The sequence below is a fragment of the Telmatherina bonti genome (genome assembly GCF_933228915.1).
Source record: "Telmatherina bonti genome assembly, chromosome: 14".
In the NCBI taxonomy this organism is placed as follows: domain Eukaryota; kingdom Metazoa; phylum Chordata; class Actinopteri; order Atheriniformes; family Telmatherinidae; genus Telmatherina; species Telmatherina bonti.
The window spans coordinates 19,463,163-19,490,521 of NC_136612.1; the positions used below are offsets into that span (position 1 = coordinate 19,463,163).

Here is a 27,359-nt window from a genome sequence, read left to right on the forward strand (position 1 = left end):
ATTTTATGACACTTTAGTTTGCGTGTGTGTGTGTGCATGTTTATGGACATGTGTGCTTTAATTTGTTTTTGTAATAAACTCTGGGATGTCACTACTTGTGCTTTTAAGCTACAAAACTGTTTTATGATCATAAGAAGCACGTTGTGCTGCAATCCTGCATTAGCAGTGCTATATAAATAAAGTTTGATTCCATTTAAAGATTTCTTCTGCATGCAGATTTTGACATGTCAACCAATACAAATATATCACAGATAAATAGAAGTTTAAACTAAAGCTTACCACTGTGCATGATTCAGATGTGTTCACAACTGAGAAACTGATATTCAAGTCTCCACTTTTTCAGTGTTTTCCAGCTTTTTATGAGCTGCTTTCTGGGTTCTGGCTATCTGTGGGATCTTATTGTGTGTGTTTGAAGTAACAGTGAAGTTAAACTCTGTCAAATGAGATTAGACCCACAGTTGTCCAACCAGCTGCTCCGCGGCAGTCTGAAGCAGCGGGCCAATGGGCGGGGCTGCCTCGTATGACGCGGGATGCGTGACGTCAGGGAGGTGATAAGTACTTGCCCCGCACGCGGTCTGTATTGTGTCTGCGCGTGAAGTCATCGGCGAGAGACGGGATTATAGAACTGCTAAACCTGTGCTTATTTGTCCTGGACCAGTTTCAAAACAAACTGTGACATGGAGGTCAGCGCTGAGGCCAAGAGGATCATGGTGGTGGCTTTGGGGAAACTGTACAGCTCGCGCACACAGCGAGGGGGTCTCCGTCTCCACCGGAGCCTCCTTCTGACTCTGGTGATGAAATCCGCGAGGGACATCTATCACGCGGCCCAGACCACGTTAGAAAGTGTTCAGACGGAGACTGAGCACCACCAACCCGCGACTGAGACGCCCCCTGAAGCAGACGGCGCCCCGGGGGTCCAGGGTCCTGCCTCTCCTCTCACCGGGCAGTCTCGGACGTCGCCACACCTGCCTGCCGACGCACACAGCCACAGCGGCGCAGAAGACAAGGAAAACATGCGTGTGTGTGGACAGTCGCAGAACACCCGGAAAAGACGAGGCAAAGCTTCCGCCGAACCAGACTTCCTGCCCTGCAAAAAGGCAAAACTCGAGCATGGAAGTAGTCCTCAACAGCTCCATGTTAATTCCGTATTGGACTATGTGAAGTGCAGTAGTAAACTGGGACCACCTCCAGCTCCCATCCCCCTACAGACTGTCATAGCAGCGTGTTGAAACGCTGGGAAGATTTAAGTTTTCCACACGACCGGATGGGAGCCCGTGTCTAGAGTTTGGATTAACTCCAGGGGCAGCGTGGCTCAAATGCCCCACATGACTGGGATGTGTCTGGGCTTGTTACCAGCTATTACGGAAACAGTCCAGCTGCTGAGTCCCAGTGACTTCAGGCCTTCGTGTAACTTCCCACAGTGAACACCAAAAAGGTGGAACTAAATGGAGTTGCTACCTTTTCAAGGACATTCCCACAAGTAAATGAACTCTAGTTGCTTTACACAGCAATTGTACCTGTGTGTGAGCATGTGGACTGAAGATGGAAGGCGTTTTTAAGTGTAAAACATTCTGTGACTACAACTACCTCAGTATTTATTAAACAATTTTTTGTACTTGACCTGAATCTGTGGTGTTTTTTTAAAGACAGACAGGACCTACAATTATAATAATCCTATAAATAATGATCCTGTGTGTGAAAGGGGGGGGGGGGGGGGGGGGTGCTTTTATAGTGTGAGTCAAACCTTGTGAAAGTGGAGTGTGGGTGTGTTTGGACATGAAACTTGGGTGTTAAGAAGTTAGCTTCCTTCCCCCCACACTGATCAGCTGAACAAAAGGGGGGAAAAATTCAGAAGACCGTGATCCAAAGGATGAGGGGGGGTAGGACATTAAGCTTGTTACTGACAAACGTGGAGACAATGGGGGTCTTGTTGCTCTTAGTGGGCTATTAGTCCAGTTTGAAGTCACAGGATTATTAGATATAGATGCATCTTGTATGCACACACACACACACACAGTTACATTTTAGAGATTACTTTTACATGCAGTCAGTCTGCAGTGATGCTTTTGCAATTAAAGCCTTTTTTAAAAAAAAAAAAAAAAAAATCTGTAATATGAAGAAGAAGCAGCGTAAACAGGGAAAGTTTAATGTGATAGAAAACACAGCTCCCTGCAGCTTTTATGGAGGGATTCACCAGCGGCTGTCTGTGTGTTTGTTTTGGGGGAAGGGGTCATCCAAGAAAACAAGAAGGAATGTGGGGGGAAGTGCCTGCATGAGGCCCCATGTGAAGGCTCATTCTTCCGACTGAAACCAGAGCTCCCTTTCTGTGTACACACACAGGCCTGGGAGGAGTGGCCGGAACCGTCTGGTCATGCATGCGAAAACACATTCTTCATACGTGTAACACACATATGTTCCCCTTTCTCTTAACAAGTGCACACATTTAGCTGTTTCAGTTGACTTTCTCTCCTCCATCTCAAATATTTCTTTCTCACGCGAGCTCCCGCGAGAAATAAATCTATATTCTGATATTTTAGTAGCTCTTTGTTTATTAATACGAGTGGAAGTGTTTGTAGATGCATATGATGTAGTTTCAAATTAATTGCTGGTTTTGAATCAAAGGAACAAAAAATATTAATTATATCAATATAATGTTGCATTATTTGAGATTTATAGTCTCCCGGTATAAGCTGCATGTTCATACACAGAGCAGAGATAAAAGGTAGTCAGGAGCAATGCACACTGAAATGCATTTTATGAAACAATAGTACTGTATCAAGAACCACAATCGGCAAACGCTCCCCTGAGCTGCCATCCTATATTATCCGTCTCTGGGCGTAAAAAAAAAAATAAAATAAAATAAATAATCACGAGAACACATTACAAAGACTAAGTCGAATCTAAAGAGAACATGAAATTATGCACAGTGCAATCCTAGCGTAAATGCTTCCATTTCTAGCCTAGATCTAGATCAGGTCAGTGTGTTTTAGTGTTTCTAGACCGGTCGAAAACCCTCAATTCACATGTGATTTCATTTGTACATGTATGATTTTCTAAGGCATCAATCCTTCAAAACTGTTGCTTGTTTTCCAAAAATAATGACAATGTGTGTTCTCCTTAACTTAGAATTAAAATGATGTATTAAATGAACAAGTACTTTAGGGATCTAATACATCACTGCACAGCTTTAATTGCTCTCAGCTAACTTGATAATCGCTTTGTTGACTTTTGTTGGGTATATGGTGATTTAGCAACAACCTGCCTGAACGAGCTTGACGCCACAGTGAATTGTTATATTTAAAGCAGTCCATTTCTGATCCAGTCACATAGGTCACACAGGTCCTCAAGAAGAGAAAACAGTGCAGTTTTAAAAGTGGATGTGTGATTGTTACTGGTGCTTCAGTTGAATAGTTTTATGTGAGGATGGTGAATTCCACTTACCTCAGAAGTCAGACGTCAGAGATGGAAGTTGACTCCTTTCCAGTGGAGCAATTTGTACAAACTGTACAGTTCACTGAATAAACAGACGTCTCATTTACAGCCGCTGCATACACTCATAACAGGGCCTGAAATAGTCCCTGCCATGCAGAGGTTAGGGACTGTCAACACAAACCTGACCTTTCAGAGTGCAGATGGCTGTCACTGATGACTGCGAGTACAGCATTTGTAAAAGTACTACAGTAATACTCGAAAATCTAAGTTTCAGTGTGGACTGGTTGAGGGAAGCTTTAAAAAATGCAGAATGATCTGTAAAATCTTTGTATTTAAGAAAAATGTGCTTTCTTGGTTTAACTTCTTAACAAGCTCAACATTCACCACCGACATTCACAAGGTGCTGCGTGTTGACAATAAGTAGCCAGATGTGGGCATAGAAGATGAGACTGATCTATTTGTACACATATTCCAGTAACTGTGATTTCCTTAAAAGTAGTTTTTTCTCATTTATTTCTATAATTTGTAGTTTTTGTGTGTACACACACTGACGTGTTGCAATCAAATAGATTATTTTGCTTAAAAATACTCTCTCAAAACCACAGAAAAAAGTTCCAGTGCTTCCTTTAAGATCTCATTTGGCCTAACATACACTGGATCAGCCAGAGATTCCTGATTCCTTCCTTCATTTCCTTGTAGATGTAACTTTCAAAGTGATGCTCCATTATATTTATCAAGTTAAACTTTGATTTATATGCATTTATGTTCAGAATGTGGGGGTGAGTGTACATTTTCCTTTTCACTGACTCATTTTTAGTACAGTGTTATTTTATTTTTAATTTTGACATGTTAATGATTTAGAGCCTTTGTGTAAAACTGTGATAATATTGCCTTAAAGGAAATCATGGGTTCCTTTAGAACAATACGTATTTAAAAAAATCTAGTTTTAGTGCTGTAGGTCTGCACTGCAGCTTTATAGTGTGATTAGATACACAGTGTGGTTTATTTTCTTTCTCAAGGCCTGAATTTTTCTTTAACATTTAGATTTTTCAAATGAAGTTCAGGAAACAAACTTAGGAAGAAACTAGTCTTTTCTTTTTGACCTTTTGGTTGTACCCTTGGTAGCAATTTACCCGCAAATTTACAAGTGAATTTTACAAATCAGTGATGGGTTATCTAAAATTTTGAAAGTCCCCCAAGTCATTGAATTCACCAATACAAAAGGAAAATGATAGGGTACAACAAAGCTGCTTAAAGATCTACCAAAGGTCACAGACGGGGCGAGGAGGACGCTTATCACAGGCACTAAAGAAACCAAACGTAGCCCTGAAAGTGGTGGGAAGCTTCACAGCTTGGGTTGCTACATTTGCGCATAAGGCAATTGTAAAACCGTTTATTCTTAACAGAGCTGGTCTAGTACTACAGAACTGCTGAAAAGTATTTAGAAACAAGTAAAAATTGGTCCTCTGATCAGGTGAGACCATAGACCGTAAACAGGGTGAGATAACTTTTTGGTCATCAAGACAAACACTTGGTCTGTTAAACCTCAGCACATCATCACCGCAAGAGCATCATTCCTCCATTGTGAAGCATGGAGGTGGCAGCATCATGCTTCACTGTGGGGATGTTTTTCAGTATGGGTGTAAGAACTCTGAAGAATTTCTAAAGTTTATAATGATGTCTGCAACATTTCATTGCTTTTAGATTTTCTTTGTCAAGTGAATTATAATTTGAATCTTGGGTATTGTATATTTTGTGCTTTGTCTTTTTATATGGATCACTAGACTGGTTCCACTTTGCAGACATTGGAACCAAGTGGGGATCCTTTTAACAATAAATAATAAACTTAGAAAATGGTCATAGTTAATGAAATGACACATGATGCTAAGTACAGACAAACCTGCAGCAGTTGAGTACCTTTGTAAATGCCTGAGCATCTCAGACCTGTAAAATACAAACTGCACATACATTCACACACAACACACATTAAACGTTTCAAGGTAAAAAGACCGGAATATATCTGCAAACAGGAGAAAAAAATAACAAAGCAGTATGCATTCTCTCTGGATTTTATTCTTTAGGAAGAGTTCTGTTTGGAATTACAAAATGCACTGGTAGAAACAGCGGTGAGACTGGCTGAGAGTGCGACAGGTTAGAGTGTGAGAGAGAGAGAGTTAGAGAGAGAAAAAAGAGGGAGTGAGTGAGAGATCAAAGGTCCAACAGCCAGTTTGAACAAGTACATCAACAGATTTGGCTAGCTCCTGCACCCTCTGACCCTCACACAAAGTAGAAGGGGGATACACCATCTTCTGAACTGTAAAGTTTTTTTTTCCCCACTTTTTTTTCTCATTAAAAACAGTTCTTTTTTTGTGGTGTCCTGAACATGGATGTGTTGTGTCTCAACCCCATGTAACAGAAGAAAAGAAACAAGACTTGACTCTCGCCAAGGTCTCCTCTGTGTTTTTTTTTTTTTACTCTTTAGACGTTTTTTTTTTTTGTCATTTTTAAAACTTTTTTTGTTCTCAAAAATAGAAGGAAAAACGAAACATTGTTTTTTTTTCTTTTTTCTTACAAAACATCTATCTATTCATATCTTTTTTTTCTTCTATTCCTCTGAATTAATTAATGTGCTTTTTCTTTTTATGTCCTGAAGATGACGTTAAACCCACGGTGTGGCATGCACATAGCACATGCATTTCTGGAACTAGATTTTTTTTTTCTTTTTAAAATCTTTTGTACTTAAAAAAAAAAAAAATAAATAAATAAATAAATAAACAAATAAATAAATAAATAAAGACTTTTGTTCCCAGTAGCGACTTTACATTGCTTTTGAAGACTTTTTGTGGTTAATCAGCGTGTTAGTGGAGTTTACTGCAGCATATACACAAAAATGGAAAGTGAACGTTTGGGCCTTTGCATGTTTCATTCAGGGGCTGCCTGATGTCACGCAACACGCACACACATACACTCTCACACACAGATGCAAACACAAACATTCAGTTCCACACTGATGTTACAGAATATTACAGAAATAGTTGAAGCTAAACAAAAAAATCAGGAGAAAAAGTATAGGAAGCAAAGTGGACAGAAAAACAATAAAAAACACATTTTCATTAACACATTCAGCCATGTAAGTACATACGCACAAAAACCCTCTTACACACATAACCAGGAGCTACATACTTTGTGTGCTTTCTGATTTTAAGTGTAGCAATGTGAATACTTGTCTGTGACATTCCACTGAGGCTGGAAAGACACTAATAGGCAGTTTTTTTGTTTTTTTTTCCATTTCAGTGTTTTTTTTTCTTCAATGCATTCTCTGGTCAACATCTGATAGGCCTCCAGGTAAAATGTAGGTCAACTAAAAATATTAACAACACTAATGTTAGGGCTGACAGTGGTGTGCGTTAGTGACCAGTGTTAGTTTGAGGCACACAGAGAAATACATCAACAGAAAAAAAGGTTACACAGGAGTGAAACACATTGACCACAAGTGATTTCCAGGACCATGGCAAAACCCAGATATCTTTCTTCCAACCGCTCTGAAATGCGCTGCAGTGCAATTGCATCACCTTGGTTTACAAATGGCGACACATATGATGTTTACAAGTGAGGAAATTAACTTAATTCTACTGCACTGTGACATGGCACCACCTGCAGGCTACAGCTGGTAGCTCTTCCTTGTGTTGTCACGTCTGAAAACTCATCCATTTATATGTTGAAGCTGGTTGAACCCATGCAATATTTAACTAATCTTCAAAAATAAACACCTGTCACCTTGTTAACTTTCTAATTCACACTTATCCTTCTGATAAATCCTTCCCCACGAGGGGGTTGAAGGTTGGAAAATAGACAAGCTGAGCTTAAATATCAACAAAAATACATAAAAACATCAGTCTCACTCTCTTGATCACCACAGTCATTACATGTAATTATATTATTATTTATCCTTTATGACCTTCAGGGACAAAGAAAACAAAGATGAAGAGTTTCTCTCCTTTCTGCACCTTTCTATTGGTCTCTTCCTCTCTGATGTCTCTGTTTAAAACCCCAAACCCTGGAAGACTTTGAGATGTTACTGATTTGTCAGATTCCACCAGCGCTAACACCACTTCTTTTTTATTTTTTTTTAAATCCATATTCGTACCCTGCTACCCATTATATCTTTTTCACCTTATGTTCTCGATTACAAAAAGTTACTTTCACTAAAAATATGTGCAATTCCAGCTGTGTCAGTGGCAGGCATTTGGCACGGAACAGACAGTAGACAAGCAAGCAAAAAGTAATTGATTTGTTCCCCCTAGATAAACATACACTAACTATCCACTCCCTCCCCATAGCCCTCTGTCGTTTGACTTTTTAAATTTTTATTTTTTATTTTATTTTTTTTTAGTGTAAATGAAGGTACAGAGAGAGGAATGTCATTCAGAGCACAAAGAGAGAAACAGAAAGCATTTTGAATAAAAAGAGAGAAACCCTACAGACCACAACAAAAAGGGCAGAGGAGAAATTCCCTCCACAGATAGTAGATTCTCATTGCTGCTATTATTAGTATTCTTTTGTATCATTCATGCAGGATTCCATAGGGTGTACAACTCCGCAAGTCTAAAAAAACGAAGCTACGTGGGGTGCAACAGAAGATTCAAGCTTCGATGTTTTTGAAGAAGTAGAAGAAGAGGAGGAGGAGGAGGAGGAAGAAGTGGCTGCAGGAGTAGAACAACAAATACTGCAGAAAACAGTTATTGGTTTGTTTTTTTGTTAGTGAAACCCAACTCCACTTTTTTTTTTCTTCTTCATAGGACAGAGGTTGAGGTTGGCTGAAATGTCTGTTTGTGGGAGGAGTGTGTTTAATATCCCCAACACACCTATCCATCCCTCTAGATTTCCATAGAGGGACTTGGCAACCCCCCTGCAACACTCCCCCAACTCTCCCACCCACTTAGCCTTCTTACCTCATACAGGTAGATGGCTCCTTGTCAGTTTTGTTTTTATTTAAAAATACAGATGATAAAACTCATCGATATTTAACTGGTGGCTGAGAGGGTTGGACTTGATTCTTTTTTTTTTTTGCAGCTAACTTAACAGAAGTTAGCCTTTTAAAAAAAAGGAAAAGGAAAAAGAAAAAAAGCTGCTCCTTTGTCTCTGACTTTAAAGTGTCTTTTATCGAGTCGCAACTCTTGACATCTTGTAAGTGGCTATAGCTCATTGCTAGAGGCATAAATTAAGACACAAAGAGTAGTGTCCTCCTGCCAACCTTCAAAGTTGGAATTTGAGCTTGGTCTCTTTTGGTGTCAAGATCAACGGCAATGCAAGCAGAACACAACCGTCGCTTGTTACCTTCTCTTGCTCTACTCGTTTCTCCAGATTCTGCCGGAACACTTTTGCTGCATCCCTTCATCCTGACACCTATCCTTTCATCTAGCCCAGCTTCCCTGGGACAGCATCCCTGGGACAGCCCAAGTAGTGGAGGAGAGGAAAAACAATGAACAGACAAGAAAGAAAAGTTGTGGTTTCCCTTGGCAGTCACTGCTCTGGCTCAGAACTTTCTATTTTCTTTCAGTCCAGTTATCAGTCATGTTTCCTCTTTTTTTGTCCCACCCCCATCCCCAAAGGCTAGCACCAATCGTCTTCCTCCGTCTCACTGTAGGGTTCATGCAGGCCCTTGCGGGGACCTCTCGGATGCCCAGCTGGAGGGGGAACCTTGTGAGGTCCAGTATGAGGGGGACCGTGGAGGTGTGTGGAAGGCGATGAAGACCGGTAACCGTTGGGTAGGCGGCGCTGGGCAGCCGGCTGAACCTGGCTCTGCACAGGTCCAGTCAGGGCAGTGGTGGGGGGAGGCGCATGGTGGGCAGTCCTTGGTGAGGTACGAGTGGGCTGCATGTGGGGGTTGTTTACATGGTGGGGAGGAGGGAGGGGATGAGGGTTATGAGGCTGTTGTTGTGTGGGAGGTGGCAGTGGGTGGTTGGCCAGAGCATGGGGATGGGGGTTGCCGCCCTGCATGGGGCTTGGCTCGTATGCAGGTGGTTCATGGTGGGGCTCGTAGTCCTGGTATTCCTGGTTGTAGAAGCAACCATCCCCCTCCATAGAACCACCTCCTCCACCTGTGTCTCCCCAGCGAGGCGGGGGATGATGCCCCTGACGAGGCATGCCATGGTGGGCCAAGGGGAGGCCAGCAGGGGGAGGACCCTGGCCTTGGGGAGGCTCTGGAGAAAAGTGGCGAGGGGCTGGGACTGGGGGTCTGCTCTGCTGCCCCCCAGGAGGTGCGGGCATGGCTTTACGGACTACAGGAGAGTAAGTAACATGGGGTCGAGGTGTTGCGGGTGTCTGAGGCAGCTGCCGACGACCTCGGCGTGGTGTACTGGTCCCCGAGGTAGAGGGGACGGGACTTCCGCTGACTGAACTACTGCCCTACACGAAAAGTGAAATAAAGCAAATAAAAAGAACGAACCACGAATTCAACGACAAAATGCGTAGAGAGTAAAGTAGTGCATGGTGAAGACAAAGTGTGGAATAAAAGAATGGCAGAGGAAAAAAAAAACAGAGGAATCCAAATAAAAGCAAGAGAAGACAAGAACGGCAGCAACAATGAGAGTAAAAACATGTCATAAAGTAAGCGGAGGAGAGAAATGTCAGAATGAAAGGCATTGTAATAGGAGCAGAGTACAGGATGAGGATAAAACGGATGAGATTCCAAACATCACCATACAGAGAGAAGCAACATGTCACGCAGAGGGAAGAAAGTAAAAGACGAAAGGAGAAAAAAGGTTAAAGTGTTGCTTTCCAGACTAGCATAGGGTAAATACGACAACAAAAACATACATATAGGGTGTGATGTTGTTCCAATATATGTGTATATTAGCTTAAAATGCCATCCTTTTTTAAACAAGGACAAAAAAATTAAAATGGGAGAACTTAATCTAGATTAGGTCTGAAACGTGACATGTTTAGAAAAAGGGTGCCACAGAAAAGAACTTACTGGTGGGAGACGACATAACACTGGGGGTCTAAGACATTTAGACAGGGCAGCTGGTCACAGTGATAATGTATTCAAATATACATTTTAATGTATATTTGTTTGATTGTTAATGATAGAAGTGACGTTACTGAAGATCATTGCCTTTTTATTTGCATGATTATATTCATGTAAAAGCTTATGTTAGTGAGTTAAGTCATAAACTTATGCAAAAAAAAAAGATTATGTTTCTTCAAAGACTTCTCCCCTTTTAATAATAACAGTTGGTGTTTATTATATATTTTGGAATGCCTGATTAGTCATCTTCATAATGAGGTACAGTTTGTAAGGATTGTGCTTCTATTGAATGAGCATTGCAGTTAAATGTTTAAAGTTAAATGTTTTAGTTGCTGAATAACAGCACTCCCCCATAGTAATAAGAGAGAAAAAAATATTTATCAATGTTTTTCATTTTATACTGTCAGAGACTTCATCAATATGTAGAAGATCCATATGCTACCACCTCATGATGGTCACCAGCCTGGTCATTTAACTGGGAAGGCATTCTGTCCCTTAATAAGGGGTCCCTGAATGCTACTTAATGTGATGGTGTTGGTTACCAACACATCCAGTACATCATAGCTGAGTTTTCAACTGGGTTTAGGTCTGGACTCCTAGGAGTTCATTCCACAAGGTCAAAGATTCTATGGATATGGGATCATAATTTCTGGGCACTGCCCACACCGTTAGCTATGTTCCTCATCCAGCAGCTGCAGAAACCTTACAAATTATATCTCATTGTAAAGGTGACAAACCAGGCTTTCCATTGATGTATTATCCAATGCCAGTCGCTATCATTAAAGGGGCAATTAATCAATCAAAAACAAATGACCTTCCTTTTGGTGCTAGGATCATATGTCTATATGTGAATAAAGTTAAAATGCCCATTCTATCGCAAGTATTTGAACACAGCAGTGCATCTAATTTGACAGCTGCAGGGTATAAAATTATATAAAAACATCAAAGATGAATTGCTTATGACCTGTTCAAAACTTAACTACCTAAAGGATCACAATTTTTGTTGCTTCAAATGTGCTCCAGCATGCACAAAGTGACGCAAAAGCCCACCTGTCTGTGTGTGATGCACTCGCGGCCCTCGCTGGGCGATCGCGACCAACGCCGGTCTCTCTCTCTTTCTCTGTCCCGGTCAAGCTCTCTCTCTCTGGAGTGCCTGTGTCCGTACTCGCCCCCTCTATCTGCTACATAGTGCTCCTTCTCAATAGAGCCGTGGTGGTGGTGACGATGGTGGTGGTGTTTACGGTCTTTGGACCGGCCCCGATCTCGGTCACGGTCCTTTTCTTTTGACGTGAGGTCGCCTGACTGGGTGGTTGTACTAAGGTCTGTGCCCAGGCCTGAAAATAGAGTTATTAGTGAGTTTTACTGTCTCAAAAACAAACCTCCATCACACATTATTTAAAAACTTAAAAGCAACAAATGATCTTTAAACTTTTCTGGTTTTAATAAAATATGCAGCGAATAATCTATTTACACAGCATCCATTAAAAGACCCCATTTAAGTCTGAGTCTCAAACCTGTGTCAGCCTCATTGTAGCGAGACAGGGACCTCTCGGATGCCCGATGACTCCGGTCTTTTCGCCGGTGTCCATGTCTAGAAGCTCTGCCTTCCTCTGGTATTGCATGCTCCATATTGTAATCATCCGGCCCTCCTTTGTCTCTGTGACCCCGGCCGGACCTGCTGTGGCCCAGTGACGAGGCAGAACGTTTCATGGGGCTGCTGTCACTGATGGTCTAAGAGAGAAAAAGACAGAAACCACCACGGGATGGAGGGAGGGAAAGGCATTTTCTTTGACTGTCGAGTTGCTATTTTCTTTAAGAAATGGGGATAGAGACAATGTCCATGTGTGTGCATGTGCGTATGATCTGTTTCTACGCACTGACTTTCCTCTGACAGCTTATCCAGAAGCATAGATTTCCAGTTTAATAATGCTGCTTTACCAATTAAAATAAAATCATTCCACTAAATGAAAATTCAAGCAAAGATTGCCAGAAATTCTACCGGCCAAGCTTCTTCCTTAAACACAAAAATGACAACTGACTATAATTTGTTTTAACTAATCAAAAAAATTTTTTTTTGGTGCAATTACATGAGAAATGAATAAATCTGATGCTACCAAGAGTATGATGAACTTATATTTAAAACCACTGTTATTTAAAACGTGAATGTGCCTCAAAAGCTTTGATGTGAATAGCATAAAAAATACAAGCCTATTTTTATTTACTTGCACTAATGTGGCTGTAAATAGACTTGTTAATAAATACACTGCAGTGTAATGAAAAGTTGGTGAAGGGTTCACGCTGTAGTAATTGCAAACCTCTGTATAACAGGGAATAGTAGAAAAAAAAAAAAAAAAGGGATGATGGCAAACAGCCATGCCTTCCATGCTTCTGTAACTTGCTTTAAAAAGAAAAAAGGGGGGGATTTAAGGGTCAATACAACTTGCAGCATTTCCCCATCTTTAACCCTCATGAACGCCCTGGGCATGGCACAGATTCTGCGTGCTTTCTTACAGCCATGCATGTACATAGGAGTTGTCCTGAGTCGTCAAATGGTGCTGGAGTTTCCCTCTACAGTGTTGAGGGCTCATGTTTTACAGGGAAGACACCAGGACAGAGCCTATGGGACCAAAAGTTGCTGACCTGGGCATGGAAACTGTACCAAGTCACATCAGTGCTAAATCGTTTTGGCAGCAGAGCTGACCAAGTTTTGTCGTAATTGTATATATGACAAATGATGGATTGGGCAGATAAAATAGAAAGTATTTGGCTTTTTAGGGATAGCACTGAGAATTAAAGAGCAAAAAACATCTGTCCAAGCACTCAGCTGCCCAAATCCCTTTACATTCTGTCTCCTACTCATCTCTCTCAAAGACAAACACACTCACACATAAACACACTCGCTTTAAGCATACTTAAACTTCCAGCATGCAGGTTAAACAGTTGCCAGACTCATACATAAATGGCAGACCATTAAAAACATCATTATAGTCAAGCATACAAACATGAGAACATGAAGCGACAAAGCACTGGCAACAACAGCAGAGCAAAGAGAGACAGAGTCAAAAGGCCTACAGAGAGTGTTGATGATGAGAGGACACAAGCAGAGATCAGCCCAAAATCCACACTTGCTACATTAGGTGTTGAATATCAGTTTGTAAAAAAAAAAAAAAAAAAAAATGCCGGCATATGATTTCATGCTAGAAAAAATAAATTAAACCTCTCCCCTCGTAAATATTAGGCACATCATGAAGATGGAACAAATAAAAAAAACAAACTTGAAGGAACAAAATGAAGGAAGAACAGGAGATAACTCAGTAGACAGGGTACATACACTGAGGTTACTGCCACGGTGCTTCCCTTTCCTCCGCTGCTGTATGAGCACAGAGAAGACATACACAGAGCCACAAATACAACAGAGGTATGACCACACATGGAACCAACACAGAAAACCAGTAAGGGAACAAAAGAAGGAGAAGAGTGAAAAAGACAAGGGTGGTTTGATACACAACGCAATAAAGAAAGGATAAAGAGAAAAAAAAAACAAGTAAAAAAAGAAAACAAATTGGAGGTTCAACCCAGGGGGAGATGGGGTGAACCAATGAAGAAGAAGAAGAAGAAGAAAAAGAAACAGGGACAGAAGACAGAAGAAGGTCTAATTAGACACCAAAGCAGCAGTGAAGGTGATAGAGAAACACTTACCACAGACACTGGGCGTGGTGTGCGCCACTACAGTGTTACACAGATACGAGAGCACTCAGTCAACAGAGCCACAACAGCAGTGACGACATTAAGCAACATAAATGCACGGATGGATTCACACACTCACAAACACACATACACATGACTGCAGTTTCACAGCAGACATCAGAGTGACAGGACCAGTGTGACTTTGGAGGCACACAGAACAGTCAGAGCACAGATAAACTGTTGAACACACACACGCTAAACACACACACACATCTGAACACAAGCACACACACATTTGCAACACTTAACATCATGCTTGTTCCAGTCCTGGATGTTAAAATAAATATTTTAATAGATAACTGGAATTGACATATCTAAATAAAATCCCTGGAAATTCAAAATGGGTTCAGCAAAGTCAGAACCTGTGATTGGAAGAAATGCACAGATTAGTTAAACCACACAAACTTCTGAGGATAAATAATTAGTCAGAGTCCTGGCAAAATAAGAAGAAATAGTGTGTGTGAAGGGGTGGGGGGGCAGAGTACTGTGTGTATGTGCGTGTTTGTAAAGGTGTTGTGCGTTGATGACAACCTGAGCACTCACCGAGGTATGACACATAAAATGAATGAAGGTTTGAAATGGAAAACAAGACGAGCACGATTAATAACCTTCATGCAGTGGAGATGATGAAAGGACATAAAGATAATGAGAGATAAAAAACGGACAGAAGGTCTGACTTTGTCTTCCTCAGTCCTTTTAAATCAAAGCCTGGAGGCAAAGATTAGGCGTAAACTTCCCTTGTTTTAGTCTGAAATATTGCGATTTTGATCACGACCATGCATATCGATGAAAAATGCAGACCAAGTCATGCAAAAATAATTGCCTACAGTGTCCTGAATAATTCTCCAAACTTTCAAGTCTGGATTGAAGTAACCAGAGCAACAATTCTTTGAGAAGTGAGTCAGACCTTTCCAAATGCAATCTCACCAAATGAAAAGAGATTGGGAACAAGACGTAATGTGGGCAAATACAAAGACAGTGGAGAGGTGAGAATGCTGCTCACTTGGTTGTCGCCTGGGAGGCGGGGCATGGAAGCGGCCCTGCCGTGGCCTTCCATTGGTGGAAAGTGCTCAGTATCCGAGTAACCATCCTGTCCCATCTCTCTCATCTCTACCGTCTGTAAACAGAGCAGGAGAGCAGGAGATGCTTTGATTGGCTGCCATGAAAACTAACAGGAAGGAAGGGGACAGGCGGGAATGTTTGTTATCCAAAGAAAGCAGAAGGTCTCAGGGACACAAATGTGGTTAGTGGGATAATTTGGTAAGAGTATGCAGGATGAGGGACTGTCTTAATTCTTTGGATCTCAACCAGAGGAGACTGAAAATATAGTCCAAATGAAATCAAATTTTTGTTAGCATGCACTGCTATCAGTTGAGCTACAAGCAAATGCAGCACAGGGTGATGATCAGATGATAATACTGGTCTGGTCCAGTACTGACAGACTGTAGAGATAGATGTGGTAAAAAAAAAAAAAAAAAAAAAAGAAATCACTGGCTGGTTAACTTCTACACACTGTAGTTAACCAGCCATCCCCACCATGCAAAATGCAGCCTTCTACCTTGTTTAGAGGAGACACAATCTTACAATAAGGGGTGTTGGATTGGCCAAATCTTGAATTGCCACATATCTATTTAAAGGATAGGTAAGGCAATTTTTGGCTGTTGTGTTGTCGTTGAGTTTAAATCTTTAAAGACCTCTGATGTCTTACATGGAAAGGTGGCTATGTTAAGGTGCTGGCCGATACTGAGATTGGTCTGTACTTCGAGGAAACAGCAATGTTTAACAATAGTCAAAGGAAATTTCGAAATAACTTTATTAGTAATAAGGAAGTATAAGAAATTCAAAGATTGAAGATTGGAAATGAGAATGATCTAAATATGATGCAACAAGGCAGTGAAGAGAGTTCAGGATGACCTCTGAATTTCCTTATTTTTCACTTGGTTGCTTCATAAATTGAAGCGGACAAATAAGAAAATACACCGGAGACTGTGGAGAGTAACAGACACACATGAAACAAAGTGTAAGTAAAAGGCCACACCAACAATTGGTTGTTTTATTTCTACATCGGCTTTGTCTATAATGACAGGAAGCACAAATCCAATGTCCCAAAGGTTTATTTAATTCATGTAACAGAGAATGGTCATGACCAAGCAGGATGCTGCTGTCCATGGAGATGAAACTGTAATCTTCGACTGTGTAAAGATCATTGTGTGTTTTACCATTTGGTTGTCTTCTACTGTTCTTTGGATGTTTGCTCAGTAGCAGTGACATGAAAGTAAAGCAAATGTTGAATAGTTTCTGAGATGAGTTTTATACACAGCATGGCGGACTTTTATCAGTATAGTGTGTGTTTTGCTTGTGTGTGCATCTCTGCATGGGCTGTGTACCTGTGAGTTGCTCATGCTTCCCAGGCCGTCCTCAGCATGTCCTTCAGGGCTCCAGCTGCCAACCTTCTGGGACATCTCCCTGGCACGAGCTGTAACCCACGACTTGCTTTCTGGGATCCCGCCCTCCAGTGGCCTTTCAGACACACACACACACACACACACACACACACACACACACACACACACACACACACACACACACACACACACACACACACACACACACACACACACACACAGCAACATAGATACATCATCCTGCTCTGATTTTCTTTTAACAAATCACCTCCTGCAATTCGTAACATACCACCGACATGGAACTTACGGGCTGTTGATGGTCTCTGTTGCGTTAGGCAGAGGCAGGGCGTTGTTAAGTCCTGGACCCCCTTCCTGAGAGGGGGTAGGTGGCTCCACGCGCTGAAACAGTAATGGCGTTCGGTTCTGTTTGAGATATACAACATGGCCATCGCCAGCTATCAGGCAGACTGACAGGGAAAGAGGGGGAGAAGGAGCAGAGCAGGAATAGAACAGGGGCTGTCGCCTAAAGCAAGGCCAGACAAAAAAAGATTGTGGTAAAGAAATGGATGGAGGGAGAACAGTTAAGTGAGCTATGCCCCCAGGCCAGCCAGAGAGTAAGAAAAGTGTGCATTCAGGGACCCACAGAGTACAGTGGATAATGAAGCAGATTCCACCTACTCTGAGTTTTGAGGCAGATAAAGGAAATGATTGGTGATCATTTCATCTGATTTTTATTTTGATGTGAGGAAAAAAAGTGGAAATAAATGCAAAAAAGAGAAAGAAAACAAAATATGGTTCAGTAGAAGTACAACTTATCAAAAATGGACTAATGAAACAAGAGACTGTTCAAGGAATGATTAAAAAATGGCAGATAGAAAAAGAATAATGAGCAAGTGAAATATGTCAACACTAATTTGTTAACAGTTTGCTAAAGTAGCTGTACTAGAACTAGTTTCACACATTGAGGAATATCAAGAATGCCGCCAATAATTTCCGAATGCTGAATGTCATACTTGAAAATCTACCAATTTTAGAAAATGTCACTGCCTTGTTCCCCTCAAACTTTATTATTTATTAAATATCTCCAAGTATGTGACTAAATACAAAGTATAATCTAAAGTTAAACATATGGAGCAGACTGGTTGTATTTATTTTTAGATAAAAAAAAAATTAAAAAAAAAACAATGCTGGTATCTGTGTGTTGCTACAGTATATTTAGCCCAGTGGTCCACAAAGTGGCACATGAAAATGAGATGGTCAAGAAGATGTACAATGTGTGTTATGGAGTGAGTTAAAAAGAAGAAAAAAAATGGTATGCCAATGGCTTAGGGACATATGATAAACACTGACCCTGCCTCTTGGCAGTTAGCAGCTGGGATAGGTTCCTGCCCCCCATGAGTCTGTACTGGATTAAGCAGGTATGGAGATGGATGTACAGAAATCTGGATGAAATGCTGGATGGGGGGATGATAAGCATTGCAACTCATGCAATGAAAAAGGTAAATGAGTGCCCAGACAGTCAAATATCTCTGATCCAGCTACATACACCATAAAATGTTCAGTCTGATTCAATGCCAATTTCATGTAAAAAATAATCAAATACAGCTAAATTGGATGGTCATCTCATTTAACCAATTACAGAATGCTTTTTTAGGGAGGGGGGGCTAATAGGCATTGCTAACAAAGCAAGGTGACAAGCATGGGGTATGGAAGGTTAGAAGATGCAACATCTTTGCAGGCAGTCCATATACCAAAGAAGCCATTGAGAAGATTCCTATTATGTTAAAGGATTTGCACATATGGGGCTGTGACAACACTTAAAGCCTACAAACCAATGTATTTGTTTTACTTTTTTGTAATTTAAAAAAAAAAAATTATTTATGTTTTAGGAGTTAGGTAATTTTTTTTTCACAAATTCTGCTTGCATTGTCCCCTCGATTATGTCATTGCTAAAATTACTGTAACAAATTTTGCCCACAAGATGGCAGCACTCTGTCTGCAGTTCAGTAGCATCTGGAGGTTGCATTTAATGGTGCTTTTGTTTCGTGAATTGAATGGAGACTCCTCCCTGATCTTAAGAGAGGCTGTCACAGCCCAGGCAAACAGAAATGAAGCTACAGACCTGTGGTCTCCATTTTAGCACGTCAGTCTGCCTTTCAATTTCAGGGGTCAGATGCAGGCAAGGTGTTCCATTTCTAGACTGCAGTACCTGCTCGTCACGAAGCGCCTGGGAGCGTTTGATCTTGCTCTGCCTGTAGTACTCCATGATCATCATGGCAGCATAGATTTTCCCCACGGTCAGGTCTGTCGCTGCTGAGAGAATGACAAGTTACCCTGCAGGATTAGACCTATTGGTATGGACCCTGAGCGCAAGGAATGGTAGAGAAAAGTGAGGCATGCACACAAAGAAACATTTGCATTCTCACACCCATCCCTCTTTCTCATATACATCTACACACACAGACACACAAACATAAAGCCATTGGTCTTTTCACTAACAGATAAATAATAATTAAATAAAAGAAAAAAAAAAAACTTACATTATTATCATTTTCTTTCACTCAAAAAAATCATCAAGTAAACTCTTATTCCTATGTGATCCATGCTTGGTATGCAACAAATATAAAATGCAGCCTTTATGACATTGTTGGTAAAGGCTGCAAATATGACATGCAAAATGATGTCAGTTCCCAAGCAATTTAATAACAATAAATTACATGCATTGCAACAAACTCGAGCCACTACTGGTGTAAGCTGTTGGCATTTGCTAAAATATGATTTAATTACAGTTAAAATTACAGAACACTACATTTAGTGTACAGCAGTGACTGGCCTGGAGTGAAAAGACATCTATAGAGAGTTGATCTATAGTAGGGCACCCTCTGATTTTGGCACAAAGACAAGGACTAGTGCTGGTTTTTGTTTGTTATGAGTGTATATGTCTATTTTGTGTCAAACATGCAGCCTCTGCTCATACCATGAACGTGAAATAATGTCTCTTTATGTGTCTTTATAGAGTTGAGGTAATATAGGTTGTAGGGGTAAGGGGGTGTGCCAGCTAATTCAGAAGGTGCAGCAGCAAGAAAGAGACAAACACTGGCTGAGAGAAGCAGACCTTAGGTGGCGTGAAGTGAATCATCGTTGGAGCGCTGGGTGGCACGAAGTGGCAGAACCATCCACGAGTTTGTGCCTGCACCAACACTCTGAGACTTACACTTGTGTGGTGTAACCAGCAAATCGAGAGTCTTCTGGGAGAGGTTGGGCCAGATCGCCATCATCTCTTTCCTCAGCTCTGCGTCCATCTGGTGCTTGTCAATACCACCTGGGCATATCATAAACAAAACCAACGCATGCACACACATCCAGGTACACACGCAGATGCATGGATATATACATCAGTGCCCAAGTAGACACACATTCATATACATTTAGATTGGCATAAAGAGGTAAAAGACAAGACATACAAACAGAAAAACAGAAAAACAGAAGAAGTATTTCATTAGTAACTTAATAACACTTGATGATCAAGTTATTCTGCAAGTCAAAGTATCCGTTTCTGATTTCTCAACATCAAATATTCAACTTTTCATACAAATTAGCAATATTCTACACACACAAGTTGATACATGGTTTCTAGGTTTAGCAATTAAACAGGTGACTGCGTTAAAAGAGGGAAAGAGAAAGGGGTCAAGAAAAGGTGATAACAATCAGACATAAGGGTTTCGAATGGGCTCCAGATGTTCCGTACCCTTGGCGATTTTGATATCCAACGCTGTGCGGATCAAAGCCATGAGAGTGGAGTTAAAGTGGACCGTGTTGTCATCGGCCACAGGCAGATCCATACGAAGCAGTCTCTGTGAGGAAGTCAATTAGGGCAAGCAGTGAGAAAATTGGGAAGTAAGCGGAGCGTACGTGGAACCTCCAGGTGACAAGGGGGAGGGGGTGCCAAGTTTGCGGCAGAAAGGGAAGCAGGACGGGGGTGGGGCAAGGGGTGGGGGTGGTTCAGAAGCTTTTTGAGAACCACATCTATAGTCTGTCTGCCTGTAATGGCTCGGGTTAAAAGTATCTTTTCAAATTAGCCATATGTGGCTTTAGGGCTCACAGTAAATCATATATTTGAATCTGATTTATAAGAATGAACCTGTGAGTGTCAAAGTGGGAAGGAAAGTTTAAATGTTATTATTTGAGTCATGTACTCACTTGTTCGCTTACTATTACTCTTATGTTGTGATAATTGCCATCTAAAAGACCTCACAGGCTTGATTAACATGTATCATTGAGCCTTCAAAGGGAAAACAGGAGGACAGGCTGAGCAGCTGCTACTATTTTCAGTGCTCCCCCTAGAGGTTTGGAGGTTCACAACAAAACCAACAGACCAGGTGATAAACCAATAAACCAAAAACAAATTAAAGGGTTGTTTTTCAGGATGGGAAATACTTTGTTTTTTATTTATTGGTTTGATCTCGTGTAAGTCTTGTTGACTTGTAGATTCAGACGAAAGAAAGACATACATTAATTCACAGCGCGACGTTCATGCGTGTTTGGTGACGAAAGACAACAAGTGGAATCGGCGAGAACTTCACATGCAGCATATCATGCACCCACTCTCCAACCCACATTCTGATTAAATGCCTCAACTTTAATCCATCTTTCCCCAAATCCTTCTTGCACCTCCCACCCGCCCATGCAGCATGCAGTGCACACACAATATGCCTCACAGGACAAGCAGCTGTGCAGCTGTACACAGATTGCATTCTCTGTTTGTGACACTGAAATGAGTTTGTGAGTTTCTTTTTTTTTTTAAATGTGTTTATTATTAGAAACGATAAGGAATTTGATGGGGCTATGCTGAAATGATGAAAAAAGTTTCTCTTTGGCTTCTAGGTTTAATGTGCAAAAAATGGCAACAGGTTCAGAGGGTTAGGTGAGAGAGAGCAGTGTTTTGTAGAAATAGAAACTGGGAAAAATAAGCAAAAAAAAAGAAAGAGAGAAAAGAAAAGCTAACCATGAAGAGGTTATTCTGTTGCAAAAAATGCATTAATTATTTGCTAACATAAGCCAAAGATGAATCGAGGAAATGTGAGGTGAAAAATATATTTATTCTGCCAGAAAATATATAGGAACTGAAATGGAAACACTGAATGTAGAAAATCAATTATCTGTGAGGTGGCGCGCATAACTAAAAGACCATAAATAGAATAAACAAAGGCAAATCAATAGAAATAAATAAATAAAAGAATAAGAAATAATAATATAATGGAAAGAAAGAAATATCACCATACTTTGTGTGTCTTCAGCTGTCCTGCCTGAAATTCTCTGCTGTCTGTCTTTAATTGGAGGATCAAAAGTAAAAGAAAGCTGTATGGACAAATGTTTCTGTACTGGACAAACACATTTCAGGTAAGGTTTGTATTTTGTTCTTTGGTAGAGGTGGCAACATATACACAGGGATTTTCTGGATAACTGTTGCAACAATAATGATCAAGGGACATATTACCGGGTTATACCATGCATGAAATGCATGTTAGGTTGCTAGGCAGGGCATCTGAGGGTTTACTTATTTCCTCTTTTCAAGAAGGATGCTTACAGTGTGAGAATAGAATAAAACCAGAAGGATTAGGACAGAAAACAAATTTAATATAAAAATGGATGCTGGCAAGGGTTACAGTAAAAATAAAGCCAGAATAAAAGGAATAAAAAGAGATTTTGAGCGCTTAAAACTGAGGTCAAATAGTTGCTGAGATACTAACCATTATTTTAACCATGCAACATTGTGATCTTATCAATTATTTGAAACTTTGAGAGGGAAGTAGTCCATGGAAATTGAGTACTGTGTCAGTACTATATTCATTTAACACAAGTTTCCATCCCATACAGTAAGCAAGTCGAAATAGTGTTAAATATCAGCACTATTTGCCCCAAGTTTGCTGGAAAAGGGGAGGTTGGATAAAGCAATGATTAGGGATGGAATGATCCCCATTGCCTACAGGCTGTTGAGCTTGCTGCCCCCCCGAGGCTCACAGTCATCTGCCAAGGATTTCTCATGAGACTATCATACTGGAACACATGGCAACATAAATGTAGTAATAATTGTTCTGTATGCTTCTATTTAGATAATAGTGAATGTAAGATTAGTGTGTCTATGTATTTTTTGACGTACAGGGGGCATGTGTGCAGGAGGGAGGATGAAATGGTGTTTATTGGCCATGCAGAAGGCAGGTGAGGGTGTGTGTATGCTAGGGAGGGGAGCAATATGCAGAGATGAAGGGGGCTGGAAACAGAATAGAACTGCATTGACGACAGAACCAAAGGACAAAGAGAAGATTGGACTTGCAGATAGAGAAGGCTGCTTGGGGGCTTTGAGCTGCTACATGAAGGGTGACAGAAAAAGAATTGCTTCTGTATAGCAACCAAAGGCTCTCTGAGGAAAACACATCACTGACACAAGCCCTTCTGCTCTCTCTACCATGAGAAATAACAGAAAATATCTACGTGCAGGTTGATATGACCTAATTCTGTGTGTGTTTCAGTGCATGTGCGAGTGTATTTGTGTATCTGCATCATCCACAGGATGGAACGAGTCAGAGGACGTAAGTCTGGCGGACCTTCCAAGCCCTGCTGCACACACATGCTGCATGAGTGTGTTTGTTCAGCACTGTCTCCATGTGTGAAAACATCTGTGTTTTTACGCATACATTAGTTGTTTAGATAACTGCAGTAACCTGCATATTCAGTAACACCTTCCATTTGCGGAGTATCATGCTGGTCATGATGTGTATGGCTTTTACGTGTTTGTGTTTGTGAGCTTTGTGCCCATTGGTGCAAACAAGCTGAGAAGGTCCCTCTTTTCGTCCCCTCCTGTGGATACACAACCCTGCTTCAACCCTTTATACTAACTGTCCTGCTACCTCTCAACGCACCACAGCATCACACAACGCCACAACACCAACCAGCCCGTCCCCACTTTCCACGAAAAGAAACAGAAACAGAACCAAAGAAACAATGACACTAAAGTTTACACCACGTTGAATGCTTAAATCCTTGGCCCCGGCCCCTTTGTACACCGCCCACATCCCCACAACACCCATAGAAGACTTGATTAAAGATGGGGCCCTTTCTGACCTTGTAGGCCACCCGTGCTGGACACCTCTTCCCGAGGCCTAGTGGAGGACTCATATGCCTCAGCATGTCATACATTTCCCTGCAACTGATCCTGCCACTGCATCACCAGTCAGTGCCACCACCCCGTTAACAAAAATCACAAAAAGAGAGGCAAAGAGCGGTCGTAGTTAGAGCATAGAGGTTAAAAAGAGAGAAAAGGATCTTTAGGGAGATAGAGAGGGAAAATGGCCCCAACAAAATAAAATAAAAGGCAAAAATACAAGGTCATTGGGCTTATTTGAGACTGTGGCCATGCGGCTTTTCTATACGTTGAAATATTCTCTTCCACTTTGTCATGACAGAAAAGAGAGGAAGAAAACAAGGGAGGCAACAGGAGGAAGCAGAGGATTGGAATTTGACAGGTAATTATTTTCTTTTTGGGAGCTGAAGACAATTCTGTGCAAAGAAACGTCCAAAGAGTGCAAAAGTTAGGGTATTCTGGGCAAAAATACTATTAGGGGGAATAGCTAAGTGAATGAGAAGATGAAGGGAATTCCCTGATATTTATAAGATTATATTCTTTCCTCTAGCAGTAAAATGCTCCTGAATCATTAAATACATGCACATAGCATGATAACATAACATAACATAACATAACATAACATAACATAACATAACATGTATTCATTTCCTGCATATTCTGACAATGACAATCAATCCTTGTTGTGGAAAAGTTCATTATTTATCATTTTCCCAGGGCTATTAGCTTCAGTTTGGAGGAAACTATACTGGAAGCTGGGACTATGATTGAGGAGAGAAAGTGCAGAATATCATAAATCTTCACTTGCATTTGAATTTTGTCATATTCCTCTTTTTCCTCCTCTGAGACTGTACAATATCAGATATGAGACAGAATCAACTTACTTCAACTTGTTTCAACTGGGTGAAGTGGACTGCTAAAAAAAATCCGGATAAGATATTTATCTTACTTAAAACAAATTATAGAACGTTCCTTGTTAATTACAATTATTATTTAACATGATCTTTCCAATTTGCAGATCAGTCCATCATCCATTCACTTAAAACCCCCAGTGACGGAAATTTTGACCACTTGCACCCAAACTTTTGCACGCAATTGTGTGTTAAGTATGTGGGTCAGAGTGTGCGCATTTTCACAGAGGAGCAGGGCGGAGCTTGACAGCAGGCAGTAAGCTGCACCTGCTCGGATGAGAGAGGAGAAAGAGGAAGGGGAATGTCAATGCAGTTTCTGTCTTTCCCCCAACCCCCCAAAATACCAAGAACAATGCAACACTACAGTTGGCAACCGTAGCTTGCTACATCATAGCCATGGCTCCACAGCAAGCAAAAACAAAAACAAAAAAAAAAAGAATATTCAAAAAGAAAAAATATAAGAAATAAAATCCATTTAACAATGTGGAAAAACTTCTTAATGTGTTTTAAATTTCAGTTTGTGCATTTCACATGCTTCTCTGGGTGTCTGCATTGTCCCGCACATTCTCTCAGCAGTTCAGAATGCAAGTTGATAATGGTCGAACAGAAGTTGTAGGTTGAAATGAAAATTGAAAAAAAAAAAGAAAAAAAAAATTGAAAAAAAAAAAACTAAACAAGAAAACAAAGCAGCATTCATTCCATTCCTGTATGCTGTGGCTAGCAAGTGTGATTGAGAGGTTTCATTTGAATGGAAGTCAAACCTTGCAGGCCACCCTATGAGGGCATTTCTTGCCTAAGCCGAGAGGCGGGTCGATAACTCGTAATAAACTGTACATGTCCTTATAATGTATGCGCCCGCTGCAAGAAGAATACAGGGGAGTTAAACACACACACACCGACAGGAAAAACAGATCACACACACACAAATCCAGAAAGAAGAGAGGACATTGGGAGGAAAAGCACAAGATTGACAAGAATATCACAATATCTGAAATTACTTCACAAGATTGTAAGAATGACTCTTATATTCACACAAATAAATAACACATACTTCACTGCATGGCACATTCTGTCAAATGTGGCCATTAGGATTGGCAACACTCCACTTTCCAAAATCCTCTTCATTACTTTCCCTTGCTTTCTTACTGGATGTGTGCACGGTGTAATTTAGGGATTTGCACACAGACTAGAAAAGCATGTGCTTGGTAATTGCTTAATGGTTGCTGGTGGTACTCACATTCCCTCCCTTTTAAGTATGTGTTTGGTGTTAGCCATGTGTATCTGTTTCTGCTTTAGTGTTCTCTTGTTGGAAAAAGGCAATGTTCTCACAATCAATGTCAAATTAAAGAGGGAAAAAGGTCTCTGTTTTCATGTCTAACCCAATATTTGCTACTTCTATCTCTCTCATTAGCAAGGGCAATCCAAACTTTCTCAGTTCCCTTATGCATCTCTCCAGCAAATTGTGTAGGGGTATTTTACCCTGCAATTCTCTTTTATTTCCTCGTTGTTTTCTATTTAACCTTTCCCTGTCTACAGTGGCCCATTTGCAGTTTAGGAGACACCGTAAGGGCAACACATAAATGCTGGAATACAGATACCATGAAACTTAGCATGTCTACAGTAGACACTGACGCTACAAGGGGGGGTTTGTTTGGAGTGTAGACATTGCCACATTAAGTTTTTTGGCAGTATATTCCAGAAGAGAGGGGGGAGGTGTTTAGGAATGGGTGGAAGATATATTAGGACGGTTTACACTGGAGGGAGGGATGAGGAGTAGGGAGGGGGTTGTACGGTGTGGCAGAGATAACCAGATGCCCGATGAGGTTATACTCAGATCCATTACAGACCCCTTGAAGCTCTTTTATTGGAGTATCACTTTCTTTTAACTAGGTTAAGCCTGAGTTTTTTTCATTGCTGATTATCACTTCATCATTAACAAAGGCATGTGCTGATGTTTACCAGATAGGAAAACTGTCACAGTGCTGTGTTGAAGTGACTGCTGTCGTTGGGCCTTTTTCTGTGTGAGCAAGCATGTTAGAGCAACCTCACAAGCAATAAAATATATGAGGATTGGCTTTTTTTTCTTTTATTTTTTATAATGCAAGAACATCTCTTTGCAGTTAATTGTGTGCAAGTTAGCACTCACCAGGCAGCTGGATCATACTCTGCCCATATCCTGACATACTCATCTAGGTGGTGCGGTCCCAGAATGGATGAATCTCTAGTCAGGTACTCAAAGTTATCCATGATGACGGCTACAAATAGATTCAGCATCTGCACACAGGTACAAGAACACAAAAAACATTAAATTAAGCATCTAATCCAATAAACAGTCTTGCAAAATATTTGCAGCCTGAGCTGCAAATATTTTCAAAACATAGTGTGCTTTCAGCTTTTTGTGTGCATTTGTTTCGACAAAATATCGCCACAATGTGGAAGATGGTGCGAAATTTTCAGTGACGCACTCACCAAGAACGAACAGAAGAAGATGAAGGAGACAAAGTAAAGGTAGGCAACTTGGCTGCCACACTCTGGCCCTGTATTCCCTGACTGGAGGTCACACTCCTTACCCCCCAGACATGCTAGCATGATCTCGTGCCATGCCTCTCCTGTTGCGCTCCTACAGACAAGCAAACAGATCGAATTATCTATCAAGGATTTCCACAAAGTTTGCCAAAATAAATAAATAAATA

At 40.9% G+C, this 27,359-nt stretch overlaps 2 protein-coding genes across 2 annotated transcripts in view; one reads left to right on the forward strand and one right to left on the reverse strand.

Moving 5' to 3' along the window:
* The first annotated feature begins 595 nt into the window (after positions 1–595).
* On the forward strand, positions 596–1,594 carry ier2a (immediate early response 2a). The gene has a single exon (XM_079252745.1). The coding sequence runs from the start codon at positions 678–680 to the stop codon at positions 1,227–1,229; it is 552 nt and encodes a 183-aa protein (XP_079108871.1). The 5' UTR covers positions 596–677; the 3' UTR covers positions 1,230–1,594.
* Positions 1,595–9,045: 7,451 nt separating this feature from the next.
* The window catches only part of cacna1aa (calcium channel, voltage-dependent, P/Q type, alpha 1A subunit, a), a gene marked incomplete at both ends in the record, with an annotated part of 73,951 nt that continues 55,637 nt past the window's right edge, over positions 9,046–27,359 (reverse strand). Inside the window, 13 exons of the mRNA XM_079253526.1 lie at positions 9,046–9,840; positions 11,513–11,796; positions 11,977–12,193; positions 13,794–13,832; positions 15,213–15,326; positions 16,597–16,729; positions 16,922–17,037; positions 18,824–18,927; positions 19,829–19,936; positions 20,363–20,468; positions 25,428–25,524; positions 26,813–26,940; positions 27,136–27,286. Of these exons, the coding sequence (XP_079109652.1) occupies positions 9,046–9,840; positions 11,513–11,796; positions 11,977–12,193; positions 13,794–13,832; positions 15,213–15,326; positions 16,597–16,729; positions 16,922–17,037; positions 18,824–18,927; positions 19,829–19,936; positions 20,363–20,468; positions 25,428–25,524; positions 26,813–26,940; positions 27,136–27,286 (2,392 nt within the window). The remainder of the gene's footprint in view (positions 9,841–11,512; positions 11,797–11,976; positions 12,194–13,793; positions 13,833–15,212; positions 15,327–16,596; positions 16,730–16,921; positions 17,038–18,823; positions 18,928–19,828; positions 19,937–20,362; positions 20,469–25,427; positions 25,525–26,812; positions 26,941–27,135; positions 27,287–27,359) is intronic.